Here is a 26,477-nt window from a genome sequence, read left to right as displayed (position 1 = left end):
CATTTTGTGCTTCCTTTTCCATCCTGCTCTTCTTAGGCTGCCAGACTAAAGACTATACACCAGACATCCTGCAGTCCTGGTCTCCCACCCTGCTGGATGTTTCATGCTCAAAATTACCTTTCTGCCCACAGCCAGAAATCCTTTTGTCTCTTCATCAGTAGTCTTTTCTGAGCCTGACAAGCAATCTGATTAAACTATATCATGTTAGTATGTAAATAACTGAAAGGCCTTTGGGGTTCCTGGAGGTACTAATCCTTTTAAATTAGGATTTATTAACTCAGATACGTTGCTTATGGTAGAATTTCAGGTGAAAATAAGGAAAAATATTTAGGAAGATTATTTGTTTAGGGCCACCAGGGAGCAACAGGACCTTTCCTGGAAGTCCATCACTTAGGGCAGCCCTTATTAAGTTCTTTTCAGTCTTTATAGATTCTTCCATTTCTTTCGGGGTTTTGGGGTTTTTTTTAAATTATAATCTTTGTCATTTTTTCCTAAACACAGAAGTAATAGAGATTGATTGTAAACCTTTTGTCTGTAAGCCTTTACATGTAAGCAGAAAGAAAATAGAAATTCATTTGTGACTCTCTAAATAGTGATAACCACTATTTATGTTTCGATGTACACCCTTCTGTGCAAATTGTTTTTTGTTTTATTTATAAAATTAGTATATGTTACGTGTATTTTTTGGTAATCTGGTGATTTTTATTCCATTTCACAAATTTCATCAGCATTTTCACATTATTACATAGTCTTCTGTAACATTAGTTTTAATTGTTATCTAGTACAATTCTAATTTATTCAACCAATCCCATTTCTGACCACCAGATTGTCGCCAGTTTTTCCCTTATAGCTGTAACTTTATACCTTTGATGATATTTCTAGGATAGGTCTAAGAACTAGACTTGATTGGTCACAGGCACGGTTTTTAAGGCTTTAAGTAGTATTGCCAAATTTTCCTCAAATGGTCATATGGTCATATTTTTACTCAAGACCAGAAAGACTTAGATTTCCCTTTTTCTCTGCTTCAGTTCTTCAGTTCTGAACCCACAGATTTAATGAAAGTTAAGCTTTTCAGTGTCCCCCCCGCAACCCCCCCCCCTTCAGCTTTCATGGCTTGGTGAGCTGTTTTTGATTATTTTTAGACTTACTGTTTGGGTAGAGATTTTTGCCACCTGCTACCCCAAAATGTAATAGGTATGTTGCTTATATTTATGTATACATGTTGTTTTTTTATATGCCTTTTGTATTTGTGATTATATTTTATCTCCATCTAAACTGTAAGAGTTATTACTAATTGCTGTTTACTGTCTCACCCACCCACCTGTCACATGTAGGTGATTTTGGGAGTCGGTCAGCTTTTTCAAGCACAGCAAGACCTACTACACCGAACAGCTCCCCTACTCTTATCCTATTATCTCATTAAGTGGGGAAGTCAGTGCTTGGCAACTGATGTTCCAGTTGACACACTGTGAGTTTATATTTTTTCATTGTCTTGTAAGAAAAAAAAATTATATATATTATGCTGTCATATATTTTGCCTTTAAAATTCAGAGAGCTTTTGGAGGCTTCATTTGTGTGTGTACAACATAAAGATAAATCCTGTTGAAGGCAAAATGATAAAATGAGGTCAGAGGGAAAATTAGGCCATATATAAAACATTGTACTAGTTATTAAAGGGAACCTAAGATTCTTTATAACCAAAAGAAGAAAGAAAATTCACAGGATTCACATTTTCAATCAAATAAACCATTATTTTCTCTGACATGGGAAAGTCTAAGAGAAATTTCTGCTCTGGCTTTTCATCGAAGGATCACTGTATAATATTGAGGGCAACAATCTAAACTATAACTATTCTGGATTTTTTCATGATTTGAATGGAGTTTTCATGTTCAATTTGCTGTTTATAATAACTTCTTGATAAGATAACTTGGTTGAAGTAATATTTGGCATAGAAGTTATTAAACTGCTTTTTTCCCTTTTCTCATAGGGAGTCTAATCTCCAACACTTATCAGTACTGGAACTAACTGACTCTGGTGCTTTAATGGCAAATAAGTTTGGTAAGGATTGGCTTGTATATGCATTTGATTTAAATGTGGCACTTAATACATATTCACTGAAGTGGTCCTTTGCCACCTTTGCTGTAAAAAGTTTGGCTAGGCACTGCTGCTGTCATTGTGAGAGGGTGTAAGAAAGCTGTGACCTAAGACCTCTGGTTGTGACAAGGGGTCTTGTGAAACCATAGTTCCAGTCAGATATAAATGAAAGATGTGTGTATGTGTATTCACACTGCAGCTTTTTGGTTGTGTATTGATATTCCACTGATAAATTTAACAAAATCACTTTTTAAATTTACTTTAGGTAGCTTTTGTAATCTCGTATTAATCAGCAGATATTCAGAATCAGCCCCGCTCATGCTTGAGAACCATTCTGGAGAATTCGTTTTGTGGTATTTTGGCATAACACTTGGACGCTTGGGACTGTATTTATTGTCAGCATTTTGTAGGGAGGATACATAAGAGACTAGTGAAAAGAAATGACTGCAATGTTGATTTAAGTGGCTTTTTTATTGCATTGGTATAGTACTTTACAGTTAACAAACTTATTTTTATTGCCATTATACCAGTTATGTGTTTTATATTTTGAAATAATAAATGTTCTTTATTATGGGCATAAAATGAATTGAATATTGATATTACTATCACAAGTTGGTGATTGTTATAACTTTTTCTTTTTAAGTATCTAGCCCTCAGACAATTGTGGAATTATTCTTCCAAGAAGTTGCCAGAAAACACATTATATCTCATCTCTTCTCTCAACCAAAGGCACCTCTGAGCCAAACTGGATTGAATTGGCCTGAGATGATTACTGCAATTACCAATTATTTATTGCAGCTCTTGTATCCTTTTATTTAAAAGCCACTAGAAAGGTTTCTTCTATCTAAATCTAAGGCAGGGGTCCCCAGCCCCCAGACCACAGACTGGTACCAGTCCATAGCCTGTTAGGAACCGAGCCACACAACAGGATGTGAGCAGCGGGCTGGCAAGCGAAGCTTCTCTGTATTTGCAGCCACTCCCCAGCACTAGCATCACCGCCTGAGCGCCACTTGAGATCATCAGGCATTAGATTCGCATAGGAGCACCAGTCCCTGGTGCCAAAAAGGTTGGGGACCACTGGTCTGTGACTCCTCTTCTTGCTCAGGAGTTGAGCCACATTTTATTGGTGTGCACATATTTAATACCTAGTTCTCTTTTAAATCATTATTCATCGAGTGTATTTGAATGTCTCTGTATGTTGGAGACTGTGTTAGATGCTGGGTGTCCACTAGTACCAACAGCAGTCTCGTGCAGTTTATTAGCTGGAATTAGAAATGACCACCTAGGGATGAAATACGTGATTTATCCTGTGGTTAATTGAGTTCTAATCTAGATGAGTAGGATCCTAGTATATGACCTTTTCATTATCTTTGTCTAGTATTAAGGTTACATAGTATGTCAGAAGAATATGTGCTCTGCCACCTTATCTGTTCCTTTTTTTTAAAATTAAGCCATTTCATGGAGTTTGACAACCCAATGTGGACGTTTAAGCTTTGCTTGAAAAGTGAAAAATCTCCTTAATTAGTGACTAGATGGCCTAGCAATCCCGGTTGCCTCTTTCTAGAATGTTTGATGGGAAATTGTCAGTATATACAATTGCAGGTGAGTACTAGCGAATATTTCAGATATATTTTTGTAAAGAATGAGATTTCTGGAATTTTTTTCTTTGTAAATGTTACCTTTATTTTAATTGTGCTGATAATAAGAACCACAATAATTTATAAATGATTGCACCAAAAGATACTCCAGAAAGATTATCTCTACTTCATCTTTATTGTATCATTCCTAATACAATTTTTTCTGAAAGAGCCCCTTTTTAAAATGATCTCTATTAGGTTCTCTTTGTAGTAAAACAAATATAGCATTGCCTTCATATTAATCTTTTACTGGAATCTAGTCATTGAAGCAGTAAATACCAAAAGTGCTAAGGTAGAAAACCTTTTTGTGTTTACGTGTGTATTGTTATTGGTGTCCTGTTTGCTTTCTTAAAGTGTCTCATAGCCTAATATGAGAATTGATTCACAGGATTAGGTTTTACTCTCCAGGCGATTTCAGGAAATACAACTTTTATATTGATTGGCCACTATTTTCTCTCTCTCTGTGAAGAACTTGGAAATGAGTATCTCTTTAAATAGTATTTATTTTCTTAATCAGAAAGCACCTTTTATATCTTTAAGGATTATATTCAACTGCTACATCCCTGGTGTCAAGTAAATGTTGGTTCCTGTCGATTTATGCTGGGACGATGTTACCTGGTTACAGGAGAGGGACAGAAGGTAAACTGCATTTGAGTGATGAACAAACTTTAGTGCAAGGAGGACATTTAGTTTCCACCTAACTAAGTGGGAGGGGATGCACAGAATCCTCTAGATAAGGATAAAGAGGACGACGAGTGCCGTAGAGGAGCACGATATACCTGTGCGGACTGTTCAGCTTTATGTACTTTACAGAATAGTTAGGACAGAGGAAAATATAAAGAAAACAGTAAAACCTTCCTGCCCTTGTGCAAATGTTTTTAGGGGTGCATTTTTTGTAAATAAAATTTATTTCTTTATATGTCCATTACACCTTTTTTTAATGTTGCTGTTTTCCCCATTAAACAATTATATACTTACCACTCAAATTCTACAAATGTTAACATATTGCTGTAGTTGCTTTATTGTATATTTATCCATCAGTTATTAAAGTTTACTTCTTAATAGCATTTAAGTTTAAAAGTAAGATAAATAAATATTAATGCATCAGTTAGAATTTAGAATGGCAAAACTTGTGAATGTAGTCAATAGTCTTAAACAATATGGGGTGGGTTTTTTTGGCTTTCCCTAGTACATAGGCACCTAGAATTAGGACGATTCATTATAAGTCACTTTGCATTCTTTTATTTTCTAGGCTCTGGAATGTTTCTGCCAGGCAGCATCTGAAGTGGGCAAAGAGGAATTCTTGGATCGCTTGATCCGGTCAGAGGACGGGGAGGTCGTGTCCAGCCCCAGGCTGCAGTATTATGATAAGGTGCCTTATGTCACAGTTTGGCCCTTCTTCCCCCACCCTATGTAGAACTGTATCCGAAATGTATTGCTCGGGTATTTTTGGAGAATAATACAGAAATTTAATTGTTCCTTGAACCTCCAACTAAAGAGAAAATGAATTTGCCTAGGAAATTAAAGAAACATATTTTTAATTAAATTTGATAAGCGTTTTTAACTTGAACAAAGTACACTTCATATCATTTTATTAGCCCAATCATCATTAGAATTTTATTACTTAATATTAGTCTTACTGCTATCTCAAAAAGTTAGCCTGTGATGTTTATGTGGCCTTAGTTCATGCTTTGGCCCTTGGGTGGGTGACTCTCCTGACCCTTCCACCAACCACTCTTTTCTCTGGTAAATCAGCTGTAATGATAGTGGCCTTTCTGCCATCTCCTGCGAGCCAGGCACATACCTTTTTTCCTTCAGGACCTTTCTTCCTGCTGTTCCCTCTGCCTGGAATGGTCTTCTGCCAGATAGGCAGGTTTGTCACACCCTCATTTCATTCAGGTCACTGCTCATGTGTCACCTCCTCAGCGAGTTCCTCCCTGCCTCACCTGTGTGGAATAACTCTGTGCTCACGCACTCGTGCCTGCTTGTTCTCTCTCCCATACGTGCACACATGCAGACTGAGGCATGGTTTTCAATCTCCTTGCCCATCTTATTCTTCTTTATAACATTTAGCTCTTCTTGATATCGTATTTTTAGGTATTTATGTGTTATTTGTTATTTGGATTTTCCGCCCAAAAGTAATTGCAACCAAGGGCTGTTCATTGCTTGTTAAAGAGATGAATGAATTTATACTAAAGTAGATTTGTAGCTCTTAATAACCTTCTACCATTCTACTAATGAGAAAGTTATTTTGAATTCTAAGTAAGGATTTTTAATAGGAAGCCAGATAGAGTTGAAGGATTAATAAATCCCCTGGAATTATGTGCAAAATGTTTGTGTTTTTTCCTGTGGAGAGGCTTGATGGCTTTCATTAGAAGAAATTTACTGATTTACAGTTCAAAAACATTAAGAATCACTGCTCTAGTGGACCCCACAGTGAGGCTTGAAAAGAAAATACTAGAATTCTCACTCACAGAAGAAATAAATCAGGGTGTGCTAATATTTAATATAAGGATTGACTCTGGTGCCCTTAGTCTGTCCTTTTACCATGTGGTCACTTATCACTTAGTCTCAAGTTAGGCATCTGCGGGAAGAGTGCGTGTGCCACAGCTAGCAGCACGGGTGCATGGTGGCACTCTCATCATTTGATTTCAGTAGGTTACGTTTGCCTGATTAAATTGATTACACATTATATTGCTTAATTTTCATGAAAATCACCTTTACAATATGGATGTGGCTTTTAAAATGTTTGCAGTGAAGCCAGATTGAAGATAATAACAAAGAAAGTACAACCAAATGAAGAAAATTTAGGGCTAACACTTCTGCCTTTGACACAGGCTCTTCATCAGCCATGTTGCAAGGTAAAAACAGTAACAATCTATACTCAGTTCTGACAAGAATCAGCCAGAAACACTTGAACTTTTCAGGAATGCTATTTTAAAATCTAAGTATACCTTGAATTGAAATGTCAATTCAAGATAGTACAAAACCATGAAAATTATCAAGACATTAAGCATCCTAATCACTTGTGGTGGAGTATAAATCAGTTACAGCCTCTGTGGGAAACTGTCAGTATCTGGTAGCTCCAGTCATACTTTATAACTGAGTAACTGCAGCTCTAAATATATCTAGACAGACATACATACTAACTGAAAGAGTTGTGTGATTATGTTTCAAGCAGCATATTCATAAAAGTCATGTATAAGAAACAACTCGTGTTCATTAACAGAATGGATCAATGAACTATGGTATATTTTTTTCAATGAAATGAATTGCTGCATGTAATAACATAGATCGATCTTACAAACATGTCAGGCAAAAGAAGGCAGACACAGAAAATACATACCACAAGGTTTTTTCCATAAAATTAAAAACAAAACTATTAAAAGTCAGTAGTGCCTGGAGGAAGTCACATGAGGGCTTCAGAATGCTTAATTTGGGTTCTGGGAATGAATATGTTTACTTCGTGAACAGCCAACCAGCTATATACTTAGGATTTGTTTACATTTCTAAATATATGTTACACTTCAGTGAAAAGTATAACCTTAAAAAAAAAAGCTAAACATCCAGAACAAAAAAAGGTTGTTTTTGTACTGTGAATAAAGAAAAAGCAAATAATAAGTACTAATAAATAAAATGTTAAGCTATTTTTATCTTTCATTCTTTATAAATTTATATTTTGAGTGTGTTATACACATATTAGAGAATGTGTGTGTATAAATGTACACGTCAGGAGGAGTATTACATGGACTCTGTTAATAGGGTGGACACTTTTAAAAGTTTGAAGAGTGCTGTTCTGTGTTGTATTAGAAATGAGTCGTATCAAACATTAATGTATATTTTTTAGGGTTTTTATAAGGCAGTGGTGCTAATTTATTTACTAGGGTTTAAATTCATCTGTGACCTAAACAGCAATAGGAAAAGTTAGTAGCAAAATTGTCTATGTTCCTTCATTCAACAACTATAAGCCTATTATGAACACTGAAGACAGAGCTGAGAACAGAAAAGACCAATAGAAAGTTTTTACAACAAGCCTGTTATTAAACAGTAGAATCTAAAGGAAAATCTTAAATATTGACTAGATAATCCTGTTCATCTTGGCACTTTTGATTTAATCTTGACTTTGCCAAGTTATCTGATTGATTTAAAGTCATTTTTCAATTTGAAGTGCACTAGCATATTAATTTTAATGGAAATTTCTTTTATTTCTCCGTAGGTTTTACGTCTACTAGATGTTATTGGTTTGCCTGAACTGGTTATTCAGTTGGCTACATCAGCAATTACTGAAGCAGGCGATGACTGGAAAAGTCAGGTAAGAACTAGCTATAATCTAGTTATTTTTCTTGAGGTTTGTCATGGATGTGATATTTTAATTTCAGTTGTCCTTTTACCCCATATTTTTGATACTTTAGGCTACTTTAAGGACATGCATTTTCAAACATCATTTGGATTTGGGTCACAATAGTGAAGCGTATGAGGCCTTAACCCAAATTCCTGATTCTAGCAGGTAGGTAGTCAGCCTCAGTCTTTTAGAGAAGGCAGTTTGCCAACCCTTTTTAATCCACTAAGAATTCATCTTCATGTCCCTTTCTTTCCTCTTAGGCAGTTAGATTGTTTACGACAGCTGGTGGTGGTTCTCTGTGAACGCTCTCAGCTCCAGGATCTTGTAGAGTTTCCCTATGTGAATCTGCATAACGAGGTAATTTTATTTTTCCCCTGATGACCAGACACAACTGTGGTGCTTGTCCTGATAGCTTCTAACTTTGATATCTGATTGCTTCCCCTTCCTTAGGTTGTGGGGATAATTGAATCACGGGCCAGAGCTGTAGACCTTATGACTCATAATTACTATGAGCTTCTATATGCCTTTCACATCTATCGCCACAATTATCGAAAGGGTAAGCAGTTGAAACTGACAGTCACACTTAGTGTCAACCTTATCAGTTTAATCATGTTTTACAAAAATATTGTATTCGACCTATGTAATTTTTACCTTTTACCATTGGACAAGTGTTCTCTACAAGCACTTGGGGAAATTATGTTTAAGGGCAATATAAGCTTCATCTTTTGAAGATTACCTGTTAGCATTAAAGATACGTACTTTCATTCTAGAACATTCTTGAGGCATTTCCAGTGAGATGGCATTATACATATATCATTTATCTGATTTTGTTTTTTTATTTTATTATTTTAGGCGAGGCAACCATTGATTGACCTCACAGATTGCAAGGACCTTGTCAGCTTACAATCCCTTATTTTTTTTTTTTTACACCTACATTACTTGGTCTTCCTAGGTAGTCTCCCATCCAAGTACTAACCAGGCCCAACCCTGCTTAGCTTCCAAGATCAGAGGGATCAGGCTTGTTCAGGTGGCATGGCCATAGACTCATTTATCTAATTATAAAAGAAACTTTTTCAGTTACAGGTATCTTGCATTCTTGTGGCTGGTTGTTGAGTTCCTGTGCCATTTTGCATTGACCTCTTTTTCCTTACTTAATTTTGCCGATCCTTTTGAGAGTAAGTTGCAGACATCAGGACTCAATGCAGAAATACTTCCGATGTGTCTCCTAAGGACATTTTTTATATAACTTCAGTGCAATTATCAAATTAATGAAATGTAACGAATTTTGTGAATTAAATGTACATGTAGTGCTATAATCTGATGTGCTGCTCGTACTTAAACTGTGCCAATTGTCATAATGATTTTTATTAGTACATACCTCACTATTTTCCTTACCCTCTGATCTAGAATCATGTACTGCATTTATTCATCATAGTCTCTTTTAATCTGAATCACTTCATTTAGCCTTACTTTCCCTTTAAGGACACTCATAGTTTTGAAGACTATAGTCCAGTCATTTTTGTAGAATATATTTCAATTGGAATTTCTATGATGACCAAAGTCTTTATCAGAACAGCTAAAACAACGGAATTGCAGGTCTGTGTTAAGATCATACTTTACAAGATAAGCATTGTAGTCCCTTTTGGAACGTCTACCATTTCACCCAGAATTTTTCATTAGGTTTCTTGCTAATTCTCATTGGAAAGAATGGATGGAAGTAATTTTGTAGGCATGTTCTTAATATTCCTAATGGCTGAACATGTTTGCACATTTTTTATTTTCTTGAATCATGCAGGAAGGGAAATACAGGTTAAAGATCTCCCACCGTTTGCTTCCACAATAACAACATCCATTATATCAGTCTGTTTAATACCAGTTTAGCTAGATTAATGTTAAGGTCTTTCTTGAGCAAAACTGTTTTTCTAACAAAATGTCATACATATTACAAGCACTCAAAAATATTGGTTGGAATAAAATGGTTTCATTTGAAAACTGAAAGAAAATTTTTAAATGCTGTTTAGTTTCTGGAGTCCCATGTTGTCTCAGAAAAATATTTTTTCAACCTGTGTAAAGCATTATAAAAATAAGAGTGTATTCTTGAGCAGAGCATGCAAACATTTCTTGGTCTCAGAATCCTGGGTAGGGATAAATGACAGTTTGGCTGAGATTAGCTCTCTAAGCTAATCTTCTGCCCTATCTGGAAATGTAATACTTAAAAGTCAAAAGTAACGTTTTACATGATTTTTTAAAAATTGTGGTAAAGTATATATATAGCATAAACTTTACAATCTTAACCATTTTTAAGTGGTCCGTAGGGTTAAGTAATTTGTGTTACTGTGTAACCAATCTCCAGACCTCTTTTCATCTTGCAAAACAGAAACTCTATACTCATTAAACAACATCCCATTGTTTTTTTAATCTTGTGTTAAAACATAAGTTGATAATAAGAGTTATTAGCATTCAGAAACCAGTTTTTTTAAGTGTGGTAAATTACACATAACATTTACCCTCTTAACTGTTTTTAAGTGTACAGTTCAGTAGTGTTAATTAAGTACATCTACATTATTATGCAACCAACCCTCCCCCCACCCCCAATTTTTTCATCTTGCAAAACTGAAACTCTATACTCATTAAACAACCCTCTATTCCCCTCTCCCACAGCCCTTGGCAACCACCGCCATTCCACTTTCTGTCTCCTTGAATTTGGCTACTGGAATCATACAGTATTTTTTTGTGTTTGACTGACTTATTTCACTTAGCATAATGTCTTCAAGGATCATCCATGCTGTAGCATGTCAGAATTCCCTTCCCTTTTAAGACTCCCACTGTATAGTATTCCATTGTATACATATTCACATTTTATTTATCCATCAATGGGCACTTGGGTTCCTGCCATCTTTTGGCTATTATGTATATTGCTACCATGAACAAAGGTGTACAACTATCTCTTCAAGATCTTGCTTTCAATTTTGTGAAATACATACGTAAAAATGGAATTGCTGGATCATAAGGTAATTAATTACATTTTTGATTCTTTGAGGAACTGCCATACTGTTTTCCGTAGCGGCTGCACCAATTTACATTCTGTCCAGCAGTGCACAAGGGTTCCAGTTTTTCTACATCCTTACTAACATGATTTTCTGTGTCTTTAAGCTCAATTTTGTTTTAAATTTTAATTTAAATTTGATAAGTAAAGCAATTCTGTGTCTCTAAAGAAACATTTTTGTAATTCTAATGTCTGATTTATTGTTGCCTCATAGCTGGCACAGTGATGTTTGAGTACGGAATGCGTCTTGGCAGAGAGGTTCGAACTCTCCGAGGACTTGAGAAGCAAGGCAACTGTTACCTGGCTGCTATTAATTGTTTACGACTTATTCGTCCAGAATATGCGTGGATTGTGCAGCCAGCATCTGGTGCAGTGGTATGAAAACTTTCCCTCTTGGGATCTGAGGATCATTTAATTTATTTGATTTGGTCTTTTCAAAACTATTACCTCATTTTGCTTCATTTCATTTAAAATTTCTGCTGGGGTATTATAAACTTAATCCATTTTTGCAGCAATTCAATTGTTATAAATTACTACCCCTTTAGTACCCCAGTTTAGAATTATTTTAAGAACAAGTATTGCTGAGTGGTTTTAGAGTTAGATTAGACTAACTTCAGGTAAATTAATCTTTTGCTGTCCAGTTATCCTTTTGCATAAAATAGGGATGATCATAATAATGTCTACATTATCAGAATGTTTGGGTATTAAATGAAGTAATACATATAGAAATTGCTTAGACCTGTGACAGTGCCTGGCCTACAAAAAGTGCTCAATAGATGGTAGTAGCTGCTTTTACTTCATTTATTTCTGTAAATTCAGTCTACAGTTACTTTTTTAAAGGACATGCACTTGGAATTTTTCCTGTCATTCTGATGGAGTTTATATGACCAGCTGCTTATATTCAAAAGTTCTTGCATTTCCTAGGCTGTTTTCCAGGGTTACGGGTGGAGACTATAACTCTGGAACCAAAGAAAGTCAGGTGGTTTATATGGAGATCAAATCTATGTTCCTGGACTCAGTTGCGTGTTATAGCCAAGTGAGCCAGCTTGGCGCACACTCCATTTCTTTGTCTGCTAGTTACAGTAGCTTTGTAAGAAGAGCTATGCTAGTTGAAATAAACATGATTTATATTGAGAGAATTTAAGCATGGATGCTCTGGATCATAGTTAATTACATCAGAAATAAAATAAATAAGTTTTCACAAATAAGTCGTTTGTATTTTCAGTATGATCGCCCTGGAGCATCCCCTAAGAGGAATCATGACGGAGAATGCACAGCTGCCCCAAGTGAGTTGGGGTCTCACACTGATCTTGGCCAGACAGTAATTAAATTGTAGTATTATAGTAGTAGTATTTATATATCTAGTATTTATGTTATAGTATATATATTGTATATTATATGTTATATACATTGCAGTTATATTAAAAATGTTGCAATATTCCTTTTTGGTGTATTTTCAATATTTTAATTTGCTAAAGGTTTGTCATTTCATAGCCTTTTGAAAACTTTGGCTGTATGAGACATGAAAATGCTTTTAAAAAGTGTGTTTTTATTGCTTGTTATATTTAAATCAGCTTAGTACCAAACTTCTGTTTAATCAGGTTCCTTTGATATTACCACGGAGGCATGATAACCCTTCTTAAAGAGCATGGGCTCTAGAGCTGGACACTCTTGGTTTTAGTTCTGCCTCTCACATTGGGCATGATCCTTTTTTGCTGGTAGAGATAATAATATTTCACGGTCGTAAGAGTTAAGTGACATTATATGTAAAGTGCCGTCTCAGTACCTCCCCAACTGCAGTTACTGTTATTAGAGCACTGCTTTGACTTGACTCAGCTGTACATGTAAAGCAGGGATGTTGCTTTATTTTTTAAGTGAAGTTTTATTGACCCTTCTGTTTTTTCCCCATCTTCATGCCTTTGGAAATTAAACTGAATGTTCCTTAATGTTTAATGGAAATTAACAAGTTGAGTTAGTCTGATTGGCACTTCTTTTGTACTTTTAAAATTGAAAATGTTTATCTTTGGCTTATAGCAAATCGGCAGATTGAAATCCTAGAACTGGAAGATCTGGAGAAAGAGTGTTCCCTGGCTCGCATTCGCCTCACTTTGGCTCAGCATGAACCGTCAGCAGTTGCAGTTGCAGGTAGGAGTTCAGTTTGTCAGTACCAGCAGCATATTTTAGGGTCAGGCAGAGGACCTAGGATGTGAGTGTAAAGCATGTCATTGTTATTCTGAGATATTCATTAACAAGCCATCTTTGGGGTCTTTGGTCTCATTGGCATAGACTGCTTGTTGCACTAAATAGCACTTTTCTGTTTCCACAGGAAGTTCATCAGCAGAAGAGATTGTCACTCTCTTGGTTCAGGCTGGCCTTTTCGACACTGCCATAATGCTCTGTCAGACTTTTAAGCTTCCCTTATCACCAATCTTTGAGGGACTTGCTTTCAAGTATGTATGACATTGTCTTTTATGGTCTTAATTTTCTAATGCAGAAATAACTGTTGTTTAGTGTGTAGCAGTGGTCACATGAGCCAGTACCCTGTAAACCAGTTGTGCTTTAAAGAAGTGTTTTTCTTTAGTCCATACAAAGATGTTTTTTATGTTTCTTTAGTTGATCGTGATTTTTTAAATCTTGATTTCTAGCTTCTCTTGAGAAATCAGAAGACCTGGCATTGACCCACATTCCCAAATGACAGTAGATAACCTAGGTTAAGTGGTAGTGTCCATTTTAGACAAGGCACATGTTCTCTCTAGTCCTTTAGGACATCTTTTGGCTTCTGTAAGCATTATTTAAAAATCCTCCGTATCGAAGTTACTTTAAACTTAGTCAAATAGTTTGCTTTTTAAAGTTCAGAGTTTTTTATCATCAGTTTTCTCTTTGAAATAAATTATCTCTTAATTGATGGCCTTGTGGGGCATTCAGTCATGAGGCTCTGAGGGGAGGGAAGAGCCAGTGCCCCAGCAGTGATTTGGCAATAGACCAGAGCTAAAGTTGTCTTCTTATCTCTAGTTTTAGTAACAAAATTAGGTGGTACTTTTTAGCAAATTAGTTTATTGTGTGTGTGGAACTTTTTTTTTTTTGCAGATGCATCAAATTGCAGTTTGGAGGAGAGACAGCACAAGCAGAAGCCTGGGCCTGGCTAGCAACCAATCAGCTCTCAACCATCATCACCACGAAGGAGTCCAGGTACAGCCCTGGTGTTCACCTGACCCTGTGGGGGTTTAGCCTCCAGATACTTCCCTGGTGCGCCCAATTAGTGTCTGCCTGTCTCTACTTCAGTGTATTTGGTATCCTCCTCTAACAACCCTCAGGAAACTTCCCTTCCTTGAATTGCATTTACAATTTGTATTATGCAGCTTAGCACTTTAGAAATATAGCATTTTACAGTTTGGGAGTCTTTCAACCTCAGAATTGTTTGTATTTTGGAAATTTGGAACAAAGAAGTTAAGCGAATTGTGTAGTCAAGTTATATATGCAATTAGTGGGAGAGAAATATAAGAGCCCAAGTCATTTAGTTTTTTTCTAGTACTACCCCTAAATCACATTGACCCTAGTAATATTAGTTGCCATTTAGCTATATTATCAATTCAGTTGTGAACCTCTGCAATTTTTTTCCTTGTAAATATGTGCTTTGAATGGTACTGTAAATACCTGTTAAGAATCTGGAACTCATTAGTCCTTTCGCTTTTATCAAGTGCTACAGATGAAGCATGGCGACTACTGTCAGCTTACCTGGAAAGGTACAAAGTCCAAAATAACTTATACCACCACTGTGTAATCAACAAGCTTTTGTCTCATGGAGTACCTCTGCCAAATTGGCTTATAAACAGTTATAAGGTAAGTGGTATCTTCACTTGTAGAGACTAAGAAGCTGATCTCTATCATTCAGAATAACCTCATAAGATGATTAAAAAAAAAAAAGTGATAATCTGCGGACATGCACTTTGGGCAGCTTCTCAATCATAGCTAAAAACGAAATAGTTTGACTTCAGTTTCACATGAAGTACCAGGTGATTAGATTTTAAGCTCTGCAGGTTAGTAAGTTAATGTTTGCTTGTGCCTTCACTGAACAATGAGTGTATATTTAGAACAATGAGTATATGCATGGCACAGTATTTACTATACATTACTCAAGAAATTCGCAGGAGTGGATAGAGTAGTCTTCAAATAACTTATAACAGTGTTTCTTTCAGTTTTTGTCAAAATTGGATTTTTGGATTGCTTGCATTAGAATTATTTGGGTAATGGGCTTCTTCAAAATATAGATTATTGTGCCTCGTCCTGCACTTACAGAATCAAAGTATCAGATCTAGGACCAGGATCTATTTTTTAACAAGCCCTTAATTTGATTTGATGAACTCCTGTGTTTGAGAACTACTCTTATCTGAAATCAATTGGAAAGAATAGGGAAAGAAAGAATGTAAGCTTAAAATCCAGAAAATTGATTCGTTGGTTTTTTTTTTTTTTTTTAAGTTAGAAAATAGAGAATCAGCTAAGATGGTAAAGGTTGATTGTGATCAGTCAGAATATAGAAAGCGCAGTTAATGTAAGTAGAACCCTTCCAAACTGAGGCTCTATTTACTTTTCTTTCACCCTAAGTTATTACAGATTTGACTCAGGTTTTTAAAGTGATGATTCTTTTAACTTCTTTTGCATTTGTCAGTCATACATTTCTGAGAATTAATGTGAACATTCTGTCTTTTTAGTTCTCAGCACTTCTGGGAAGGTTTGTTGAATTTCACTAATGCGGACACAGTTGAAAATAATTAATATGTATCTTAGATCACAAAACAGGAGAAATACCTTAACAGATAGGGTCTCACAAGGTGTTTAGAGGGTAACTGGGCTGTTGGGAATCCAGCTTGTATCCCAAGATAAATAAACCAAGATAAGTAAACAAAGGTGCTCATTTATTCATATTGAGAAGTAGAAATGCAAGGGAGACAGGCACTCAACACCCTTTGGTCATTGCCCAGGTGAGGTGGAAACAGATAGATGTTATTATTCACTGACTCTTTACAGAAAGTTGATGCTGCTGAGTTGCTGCGTCTGTACTTAAACTATGACCTTTTAGAAGAAGCTGTGGATTTGGTTTCAGAATATGTGGATGCTGTTCTGGGGAAAGGACATCAGTACTTTGGAATTGAGGTAGGCATGTGTACGCATTTCTTTAATTCTATATCATCACACTAAGTAAAACCAGGATCTGAAAATAAATAGAATGGTGGATTTAACCTTTACTAGTAATAGTTATACAACTAGTTTTCTCCAAGATCCAGTTTCCTGTTTATAAAATGGGAATACATTTCATTTTTTCTCTATCAAAGGAATGTGGTTTTCGTTAGTATTTGGAGGCGGGAGGTAAATAAGAAGAAAATGGTATTTTTTGTGTGCCAAAGTCCCTGCCGAGTCTCTACCAGTGTATTCTCATTTGATCCTTACAACAATGTATGAGAGATTGTTTTAATCCTTTTTTTTTTTTTTTAAACCCAAGAGAGGTTGAGAATTTAAATAAGTTACCAAAGCTCAGACAGATGGTAAATAGAAGAGGTAGGTCTAAAATCCAGGTCTCGTTAACTGTAGAGCCAAACTCTTCAACTCTAAGGAAAGTAAGTATTCAGAACCTCAAAAGTTGAGCTTTCCTTTTCTAAATATTTTTCCATATAATTTGAATCTAAATTTTACACTAAAAATAGTTTCACTCATTGACAGTTTAGAGTTTCGTTGAATGTGTTTATCCTTAATAGGATAAACTTGGGAGCCTTAGGGCTCCTTTAAGATAAGAAATGGCATAAGTTTAAAAATATATTCGATTTAACTGAGAAAAGGACAAGTTCCCAGTTGAAAAGAGGAGAGGGGTTCTAACTTCGTATGTGTATATATGTATATACTTATGCACACATTCAGTTTCTTATAGTGAAAAAAAATAAGTAAAGCATTTTATGTAATCAGGTTTTGTGACAGTAACTTCCTAGGAGAAATGGTCCAATTTGCAGATTTTCTTCAAACAATATTTTTCTTTTTAGTTTCCACTGTCTGCAACGGCTCCAATGGTGTGGCTTCCATACTCTTCTATCGATCAGCTTCTCCAAGCTCTAAGAGAGAACAGTGCCAACGGTCACAACATTGCAGTAAGTCACCAAGTTATACCTTCTAGCTTGCTCTTCAGTTCTCAAAGATTAAGGAAAACGGAGAAGTCTAGTTGTATCAGTAGAATCACAAAGCAGACTCCTATACTGAATAGTGATTAAACGAAGCAGAATGACTAACATCTTTATTAGGGGAGCTCTGGTTGGTGAAGTCAGAGTGACTTAACCTCAATCTTTGTTGGTCCTTGACTTATTCTGTACTGATTTCCTTTTCTCCTACAGCTGTCTCAGAAAATACTTGACAAATTGGAAGACTACCAGCAAAAAGTCGATACGGCAACACGGGATTTATTATATCGTCGGAATTTGTGATCTGGATGGTTGCCTAGCCTTTGTAACCACTTGGTGCCTCTTAGGGCTTAAGACTTTACCCTACAGGAACCCTGTCCTCCAACCTGGTTTTTAGACCCATAAATGATGTGTACAACGTTCAAGTCGCCATTCTGTGCAGGAGAGAAGTGCACGTGAGTCACAGGACCTGTGCTTGCTGGTGGTGCTAACACAATTTCTGGTTTCAACCCTGGTCTCAAACAGCTGCTTTTGTATATGATTCTCAAGCTTTCTTAGAGTTTATATTTTTTTAAACTACCGAAGACATTATCTGCAAATCAAAACCCACTTTCACTTTCCAAAGTAGCTGATGGTTGTTGGTTTGTTGTAGCTGACCACCAAAAGCAGTCACTGCTAATCCTTTCATTCTTCCTTATCACTTTTTGTATTTCAACGGAATTATTTTGGTCCAGAACTGACATGTATTTTCTGTATTGTGAACAGAGGCTAATGATTTTATGTACTCTCTTCATTATTTATTGTGGAGTTTTTGTATGATCTTCAATAAAGTATTTAACAATTTGCCTAGATGAAGCCTAAAATGATGACCAGCTGTCAAAGAAGATATCTTATATTGAATGTGGTTCTGAAGCTAAAGTTGAGCAAACTCTTAGCTAAGAAAAAATTAGAACTCCATTTTGTAAAATAACAGATTTTCAAAGTGAATTCTGTAACTTCTATGATTTATGATAATCAAGCCGGACTTGATCATACAGTTAGTCTAATAATGTATTGGATCAAAATATAAACATTCCTGGTCAGATTCAAAAGCATTCATGCCCACAAATTTGGGGTAATGAAAAACAAAATCTTGTATTTTATTCTGTATGTTAAAATTTATCTTTTAAGGAAATGATCTGTATACTACTTGCTTGTATGCCCTTTAACCTTTCTTGAGTTTTTCATAAGCCTTTAATTTTTATACTATCAATACCATATTTACATTATATATTTTAAATAACAATGTGAGTTTTCTTGTACTGTTATTGGTAGATATTGCGGTGTATGGTTCTTTTTACATTTTAGCTCTGCCATGATTAATATGAAGAGTTTGAGGCAACTGGGGATTGAGAGAGCCCTTGCCCTTCAAGCTCTCTGAACCTGTGTCTTCTAACTCAGGCCAGAAATATATTTTGACCTATATACACATTTATCACCAAAAAAAAGGTTTCACAGAAAATGTATCATCACTTACTATGTACCCTGATGTCTTCAGGCGTGACTAATGGATCAAAACCCACATCTGGAAAATATCAAACCCTGTTGTAGCCATTTCTGGAGGCCAAAAAGTAACTTGAGATCAGCTCTGTTACAGAGCTGTCCATGTGCGTTGCTGATAAAAGCAGCGGTTTCCATGGTGGCAGTTCACAAGACTGACCGGCTTTTCCTGTCCTCACTGTTTTGGTTCAAGACCTAGAACCCATGCAGGAGCCAACCCAGCTCTTCTGTCTGTTTTCTTCCACCTTCCTCACTTTGTTTCCCAACCAAAGCAGAAGGTGCCCACATTCTCTCACTTCATTTTCTCACTGGTTTTGGTCTGCATTTTTGTTTTCTGGACAATGTTATATTTTAATAGTCCATATAAGCATCATTATTCCTTGTTTTTTCCAACTCAGGCATTTTTTTGAATACAAAAAATGTTAAAAGGGCTCCTTCCTTTTTCAGTACTTCACTGCCATTAAATAACAGTGTGACTCTTAGAGGAATACTCTATAGTTCTTAAATAATTTAACAAAATGTAATCGATAAGTCCTTACCTTACCAGCCTATGACAATAAAAATAGATGTCATTTCTGTTAATACAGTTTATGACATACTGAGTCTCATATTAACCATTCTTACCAGCTTTATCACTATGATTTTTGTGACCTTCCAATAAAGCTAATATATTCTACAAAGCCACCTTGGCAGTATCTTGTCACCTCTGCCAGCTCTCCTCACCAAAACAGTTTGAGAGCCCTAGTGCTCAACTCTCACCAGTTCACTACTGGCTCTCTTTGCCCCATTCTGATTCCCTCCCAAAGTCCAGGCCGTATTGTTTCCTAAAACTTCACTGAACAGTTAGGGGTAAAGAAAAACAAAATCTTAAAAACCTGGTACAGGATTGGAAGCTTAGAGAAACCATCAACTGTGCCCACCCTCATAGATTCTTCTATTGGCCACTCTTAAGTTCCCAGCATGCTCTGGTCTGGCAGATATCAACCTTCCCCTTGCTAAGGGGAATGTAAATATAAGGGAGATTCATAATTAGTCAACAAAAAGGATCACTGAACATATTCCAGGTGACAACCTAATTTACCTCAACCTATACAACATTTTTTCTACTGGAACACAGTATAAATTATAGAAAGTTCTAAAGTTTCCTTTAATCTCCATTCTTTCCAACTGTGTACCTAAAAACAAAGATAGTCCTGTATAATTATTTTTCTCAAATTAAGAGCAACAACATAATCAGTAACTCATCATTAATCCCCAAGCCACAAGAATCTACACAGAACTCCAACATCATAAGATCAATTTATTATTCAAAGGACCAAAGTAGATGTTTGTTTCAGTAAATGACATGTCACAGTTTAAATGAACATCAGAATACAAGGTCAAATAATGTGGTTTAATAAAAAATATATAGTATCTGGTCCTTGACCCGGATTCCTGGCACAGAAATCAAAAACCCATGGAATTTCCTGAATGATGGAATATTATGCTAATGAGGTGATTTTTGGCGGGGCCTTCGTTTCAAAACAGGGCCAGTCACTGGAAAGACCAACCCTGTGATAATGATTATAGGGTTGGACCTTTGGGCCAGCCCAGCCTCCTGGGAGGACAGGGGGCCTGGATATTGAGTTCAATCACAGTCACAGTGGCCAATGATTTAATTAACCATGCCTAAGTAATGAATTCCCAGAAAAAAATTGGACACCAATTTTGGACACTAAATAGAGCTTCCTGATGGGAGAACATTGATGTGCTGGGAGGGCACCAGACCCTGATTCCATAGGGAGGCAATATGAAAGCTCTGTGCTTCCTCCTAGACCTTGCCCTATATGTATCATTTATAATAAACTATAATCATGAGTACTTTCCAGAATTCTGTGGATGGTTCTAGATTATTAGCAAACTTGAAGAGGTCATGGGAACCCCTGACTTTATAGCCAGTCAGAACTGTGGTGGCCTGGGGACCTCACCTGGAGCTGGCTTCTGAAGTGAGAGCAGCCCTTTAGGGGACTGAGCCCTTAAACCTGTGAAGTCAGGCTAATGTCCAGAGATCACGATCAGAATTAAGCTGATCAGCGTATGCCCATTCGGGGGCATGACAGAATTAACAGTGCAGATAAATCAACACACACAACACTTCACTCTTCCCTACTGAAGCTGGGACTTCTGTGGACAGTCCACCTCTACAGGTAACCTCATGTTGAAGTTCCAAGAGTTAGAGCTTTAAAAAGGATTCAGGAAGGTCAGGGGGTTTTTTTGTTTTGTTTTGTTTTGTTTTTGGAAATTAACATCAAATACCAATTCTAAAGAGCCAGGTAATAAATAGATGGGGCTTTGTAGTCTGCATACAGTCTCTGGCATATATATTTTTGTTTGTTTCTTTGTATAACCCTTTAAAAGGCAGGCCCAATTCAGCCATAATTTGCCCACCCCTGGTCCAGATCCTTAACACCTGTGAGGCCAACAACAGCAAAACATGTTTCCCTCTCAACACTGGCTAAGCATTAAAATAACCTAAGAGCTTTTTAAAAAATAATTGATATGGGCCCTACACTCCCACCTCCATTCAACTGATTCAGATTCTTATATTATCTTAATACTCTCTAGATGGTTCTAAGAACAGCTAGGGTCGAGAACTCTGGTTATAAACTTGACAGCCACCTCCAGAAATTTAAGTTTAACCCCCAAAAAGCAGCCTTTCACATATATATGCATTGTGATTTGGCTCATAATCGCAGCTTGGGTACAGCCAGTTTTATAATAGGATCTGGACTTTTACCTAAACAAAAGGCTCATTAATAGTAAAAATAGCTACCATATAATGATTGCTTATTTCATTCCTGGTACAATGTAAAGAGCTTAAAACTATGATGGCATTTAAACTTTGCAACAACCCTATGGATACTGGTACTAACACTTTTTACAGTTGCAAAAACAAGTTTAGAGAAGTTAAACTTGTTCCAGTGATCATACCTGGAAGGTGCTGGCTGAGTTGTGAATCCAGATGTTCGGTTTCAGAACTCCTATACACAACTTCCGTATTTCAGTGCCTCTCCCCTCAAGAAATAAATCCAGAAATTGCTAATAGCTTCAAAACAGCAAATTCTCCCATTTCTAGCTGTTAATTTTTCAATTCTTGGGAGTCTAATCTCAGGGCACTTCAATCCACATATTCCTTGCATAGGCAAGAAAAGGAAATAACTTTTACTACTTATTTCAAGTTTGTATATATTCATGTACTATATTCATTCAAAAACTGAGTGCTTATGTTCCAGAATGTGCATTTCATATACAGGGAACAAAACAGACAAGTCGCTACTTTCACAGCTTTTGCATTCAACAAACAATCTGAGAATTCACCTATAAATAGTGGATAGTAGTATTTAGGTTGTGGTGAGAACCAAATTAATTCTACATGTAAACAGCTTAGACACTGCCTGACACATAGTAAGTGCACGAAAAATGTTTTAGATATTACTATGCTCTAATAAAACCGAGTCCGCAGCCAGGAATATAAAAATACCACTGAATTTAGTCTTAAACTCAATTTAGAAGTGGAAGAGGAGTATCGACAGTGGGAATGTCGAGTGCTGGGGAGGGGCTCGGCATTGAGATTAAAGGTTTAAAGAGGTAATGCCTGCATTAGGTCTTGAGCAATTGAAAAATTTCGCCATGTGATGCAGTATTCCAGCTGCGTGAAGGACTGAAGGTGAGAGAGGTGATGTTCCAAGTGGCTGGCTTCAGAAAGGGGATCGGGGAATGGGGGTGGACACGGACAGGGGATGGAAGTGTTCAAGAAAGACTCAGAAAGCAAGTTGAGGATACCAGTGGGTCAGTCTGGGAAGGCTTCTGTATTCTACCACAATTCAGGCGTTTTCCTCGTATGCAGTAAAACTTCTGGAGATTTTTTTTTCGGCTGATAAGCAATGTTATATGAGGCATCATCTTTGTGCTCTAAAATTCACAAAAGCATAAAAGACCCACTATTTTATTTACTACTGTTCAATGCTATACCCAAAGTAAGCTACGATAACCAGGGCGAAACTTGGGGGAAAGCCCGGGAAGCTGGACAGCTTCGTAGAAGATCAACGAAGACGAACAGCTAGTCAAGAACAGGAACAAGATGGAGGACAAGGAGGCAAAAAAAAAAAAAAAAAAGAGAGCGAGCGAGGGAGGAAGGGAGAGGGAGGGAGGGAGAGAGAGAGAGCGCGCGAGCGAAGGAGGGAGGGAGGGAGGGAGAGAAAGAGAGAGAGTCCGCAAAAATCGCATGGGTGGAGCCCTACGTGATGGAGAAGAAATTCTATACTCAGGCCCTTCCGCACTATTGGCTTCTCATTCGTTTTCCTTTCCCATTGGCTTTAGGCTTCTTCAATCGTTCAAAATTGCCAGTAGTCGAGCGCCGTGGGTAAAGCCCGCCCCGCCTCCCTGGGGGGCGGAGCCAGAAGAACGTCCCGGACCCAAGGCGCTGACGCGAGCGCGCGCCTCGCCGGTTACAGGCGGGTCCTCGCATGAGGCGGTGTCGCGGTGTATGAATATTGATTACGCAGCGCGGCGCAAAGCGCCCGCCCCTCCCGACTGTCCGACGCTTGCGGCTCGCGCTTGGGCTCGCGATGGGGAAGAAGTCTCGGGCGGTACCCGGCCGCAGGCCTATCCTACAGCTCTCTCCGCCGGGTCCCCGGAGCAGCACACCGGGCCGAGACCCGGAGCCGGAACCCGACGCCGAGCTGGAGTCGACGGCGACGGCCCCCAACCAGCCAACTCCGCCGACGCCGCCGCCGCCAACGACTGCCGCGGTGACTACCGCGGTGACTGCCGCCGCGGCTCCGGAAGAGTCGCCTTCAGAAGGTAAGGGTGAGCGAGGGGCCCCGACGCCTAGGTGGGGCGTCCGAAACCCGAGGTCGATCGAGGCTCGCGGCCTACACATCTCAGGCAGGGCCCTGGGAGGAAGAGAAACGCGGCGGGCGGCGTCTGCATCCGAGGCCTACTGCGCGGGGCCTGCGAGGAGTTGGGCCGCGGGCCCCAAGGCGGCGGAGCCGTGCGCGCCGATCCCAGGAGGCGCCATCTGTGGTGCGAGGATTGGCCCGTGCGCCCCGCGTCTCGTCAGCGTCCACGCCCGTTTTGGATAACTTACGGGGTGTATGTGAGAGTGTGAGTTTCCGCCTCTGAGGCTTGGTGACAGTGGAACCTGGCCTTTTCTGCGCGTCATCTACTTTTCCTTTCGTTTTTGTCGAAACCGAGAGAGACCCTTTAGAAGTAATCAGACCATTTTTATCATTCCAGCGAAAGTGTAAGTAATCCCAGATTAGCAGGTATGCCCAAAAATTCCTGGAGAAGTGGAGCTTGTGGGTTCCCAAGTACTTGGGTGTTTCTTCCCGAATGATACTTAGATTGAGAGTAACTGCACAACGCTCCTACAGGGGCCAGACGCCGGGGAAGCAGCGATCATTTCAGGTGTTAAAAAAATAACATATTAGGTAGCTCATGCGGGAAAAAATGCTATAGCTATGTTTGTCGTAAAGGCCCTATGGTAGCCTGGAGAAGGTTTATTGTTTGTGTATTTTTAAAAAATTGTTTTAGATGTAGTTTTTACAGATAACGCTCAGCTCCTTGGTGTTAAAGTCACTAAGCAGATGGAAGGTTCTAGCTTTGCTTGTTTATCATCTCCCACTTATTTGGGTCAATGATGGATTATACACATACATACACCCTGCTTTTGAATTGATGAACTCTAGATTCGAAAGGTTAAATCAAAGATTATTTTGTCACCTGTAGTGTATTCTCTGATCCATAATCTGACTGTAGTTTACTTTTGTTCGTTTTCGGAATCCAGATGAACAGGAAGTGGTGGTGGAGGTTCCCAGAGTTGTTCAGAATCCTCCAAAACCAGTCATGACCACCAGACCCACAGCCGTTAAAGCAACAGGTATAGATCTTTTTTTTTTTTTTAACATCTTTTCTACGATATCTTTCACTAGGTTTCTATATAGTGTTTTGTTGAATGCTTCAGTGTTGCTAATTTATCTTTCGCCCATAAAAATGGAAATTTAAATCTGTGAGAGCTTATTGGTAATACACTTCAACCATTGTAAAATTAATTGCTTTTTATCTGTACCCAAAATACTTTGCTTTTTGTTCTAATGCCATTTTCTAACAAGTTTTCTGGCTCCCCCACTAGTTCGGTGTTCTTTATGGACACCATGTCTTTTCATCCTATTTCTTTTCTAACACTGCTTTGATTGATACCTAGCAAATGTTTGTGTAGCTGAAAATTGCTCTTAGTAAATATTTATTAAGCAGTAAGAAATATTTGCAGCAGTGGTTTTGTAGATAAACCCGAGTTCAAATCACCACTCTAGCATTCATTCTAAGGCTCCAGGACCTCAATTCACTGTAAAATAGATCTTATAGCCCAAAGTTATTTTGATGTTTAAATTGAACGATGTTTATACAGTTTTGACACAGCAAGTGCCAAAAGTATTAGTTTTCTATCTTTATATATCTTAAAAGATTAAAATGTTTTGATACTAAATATCCTATAATTGGTAATAATTTTGTTCTTTTCATTCTGAAGTACTTTCTGTACTATATGACTCCTGAAATAAGAGATGCATGTTCCCCCCTCCTCCCATTTGCAACTTAAACAAAAATAGCATGGGTTAAAAAAGCTAAAACTTGGTTGTGAGAGAAATTTCCAAACTAGGAAATACTGTTTTGTATTTGCAAACTACATACGCTATTTCATTTGAGTCTTCTAAGAATCATGTAAGATAGATTTAAATGTTCCTAAGAGAAATTTCCTTAATTGCTGAGTCTGTTAGCACTTTAGCCCTTTCTATACCTTGTGATCAAAAAAGTTTCCATTCCGTCCATCATCATCATCTTGCAGGGTATCGGCTTTATTCAGTTCTTAACCTACTGGTTGGTATAATACATAGGAAAAAGTTTATCTGACAAAAAACAGGAAAATAATTTTCCATTATTTGCATGGCTTTGCGTAACAAATAGAGTAGGTATTTAAGAATCGACTTGTTTTTTCTTGAGGTGATTTTACAATTTTACCTTTATCATTTATAAACATATCAGATTTCTTTCCACAAAAATAAAAAATTTTAGTTATTGAAGTTTGCTTTTATAATATAAAAGAGCAAACATATCTCATATCTCCTACTTCTGTGCTAAAATAACATTGTATGTGCATGTGAAATTATCTAAGGAAAATTTTAAAACAAGCTCTATTAAATTAGATCAGTAGACTACTATAATAGTCAATCAGTATTTTAAGCATCTTCTAGAAGATGGTACTTATTGTGGTTCCACAGGTGAGTGTCAGAGGTTTGTGAATCTCTGGAGATGGCACACTCAAGTGTGTTTTCCTGGGAGAAGGTCTGTAGCTTTTACTGTATTGATTATTGTTTCTGTGACTAAAAGGGTTAGAAACCACTGTTCAAACAATGTTATGAGGAAATGATAGTTACTAGAAGTATAAGGCACAGTTACTGTTTGAAGCTTATCAGGAAAGATGTATAATCTGAGAAATAATTTACTGCCTGATATAGTTGATTTGCAGATTGTGTTGCACCATGTATTAAAGGTAAGCATATTGGGGTTTGAGGAGGCAGCACTCCTCTCAAAAAAAGACTAAGGACTATGGCTATGAAGAA

At 37.5% G+C, this 26,477-nt stretch overlaps 2 protein-coding genes across 3 annotated transcripts in view; both read left to right on the top strand.

Moving 5' to 3' along the window:
• Positions 1–18,570, top strand: part of NUP160 (nucleoporin 160) — a 38,587-nt gene extending 20,017 nt beyond the window's left edge. Inside the window, exons 18-36 of the mRNA XM_016146594.2 lie at positions 1,335–1,468; positions 1,988–2,058; positions 2,738–2,897; positions 3,627–3,696; positions 4,272–4,370; positions 4,984–5,103; positions 7,948–8,043; positions 8,144–8,238; positions 8,334–8,430; positions 8,524–8,629; positions 11,334–11,494; positions 12,345–12,405; positions 13,154–13,264; positions 13,446–13,569; positions 14,207–14,308; positions 14,818–14,959; positions 16,145–16,270; positions 17,149–17,253; positions 17,494–18,570. Of these exons, the coding sequence (XP_016002080.2) occupies positions 1,335–1,468; positions 1,988–2,058; positions 2,738–2,897; positions 3,627–3,696; positions 4,272–4,370; positions 4,984–5,103; positions 7,948–8,043; positions 8,144–8,238; positions 8,334–8,430; positions 8,524–8,629; positions 11,334–11,494; positions 12,345–12,405; positions 13,154–13,264; positions 13,446–13,569; positions 14,207–14,308; positions 14,818–14,959; positions 16,145–16,270; positions 17,149–17,253; positions 17,494–17,583 (2,070 nt within the window). The 3' untranslated portion in view covers positions 17,584–18,570. The remainder of the gene's footprint in view (positions 1–1,334; positions 1,469–1,987; positions 2,059–2,737; positions 2,898–3,626; positions 3,697–4,271; positions 4,371–4,983; positions 5,104–7,947; positions 8,044–8,143; positions 8,239–8,333; positions 8,431–8,523; positions 8,630–11,333; positions 11,495–12,344; positions 12,406–13,153; positions 13,265–13,445; positions 13,570–14,206; positions 14,309–14,817; positions 14,960–16,144; positions 16,271–17,148; positions 17,254–17,493) is intronic.
• Positions 18,571–23,397: 4,827 nt separating this feature from the next.
• Positions 23,398–26,477, top strand: part of FNBP4 (formin binding protein 4) — a 30,448-nt gene continuing 27,368 nt past the window's right edge. Inside the window, exons 1-2 of one of the 2 annotated variants that reach the window (XM_016146598.2) lie at positions 23,398–23,661; positions 24,647–24,739. In XM_016146598.2, coding sequence (XP_016002084.2) covers positions 23,427–23,661; positions 24,647–24,739 — 328 coding nt within the window. In that variant the 5' untranslated portion in view covers positions 23,398–23,426. Of the gene's footprint in view, positions 23,662–23,683; positions 24,104–24,646; positions 24,740–26,477 lie in introns of those variants that run through there. The other variant, XM_036220415.1, reaches the window with a different exon arrangement.

The sequence above is a fragment of the Rousettus aegyptiacus genome, unplaced genomic scaffold (genome assembly GCF_014176215.1).
Source record: "Rousettus aegyptiacus isolate mRouAeg1 unplaced genomic scaffold, mRouAeg1.p scaffold_m13_p_5, whole genome shotgun sequence".
Classification (NCBI taxonomy): domain Eukaryota; kingdom Metazoa; phylum Chordata; class Mammalia; order Chiroptera; family Pteropodidae; genus Rousettus; species Rousettus aegyptiacus.
The sequence above is the reverse complement of the archived record's forward strand: the minus strand, read 5'-3'. Positions and strand labels throughout refer to the sequence as shown.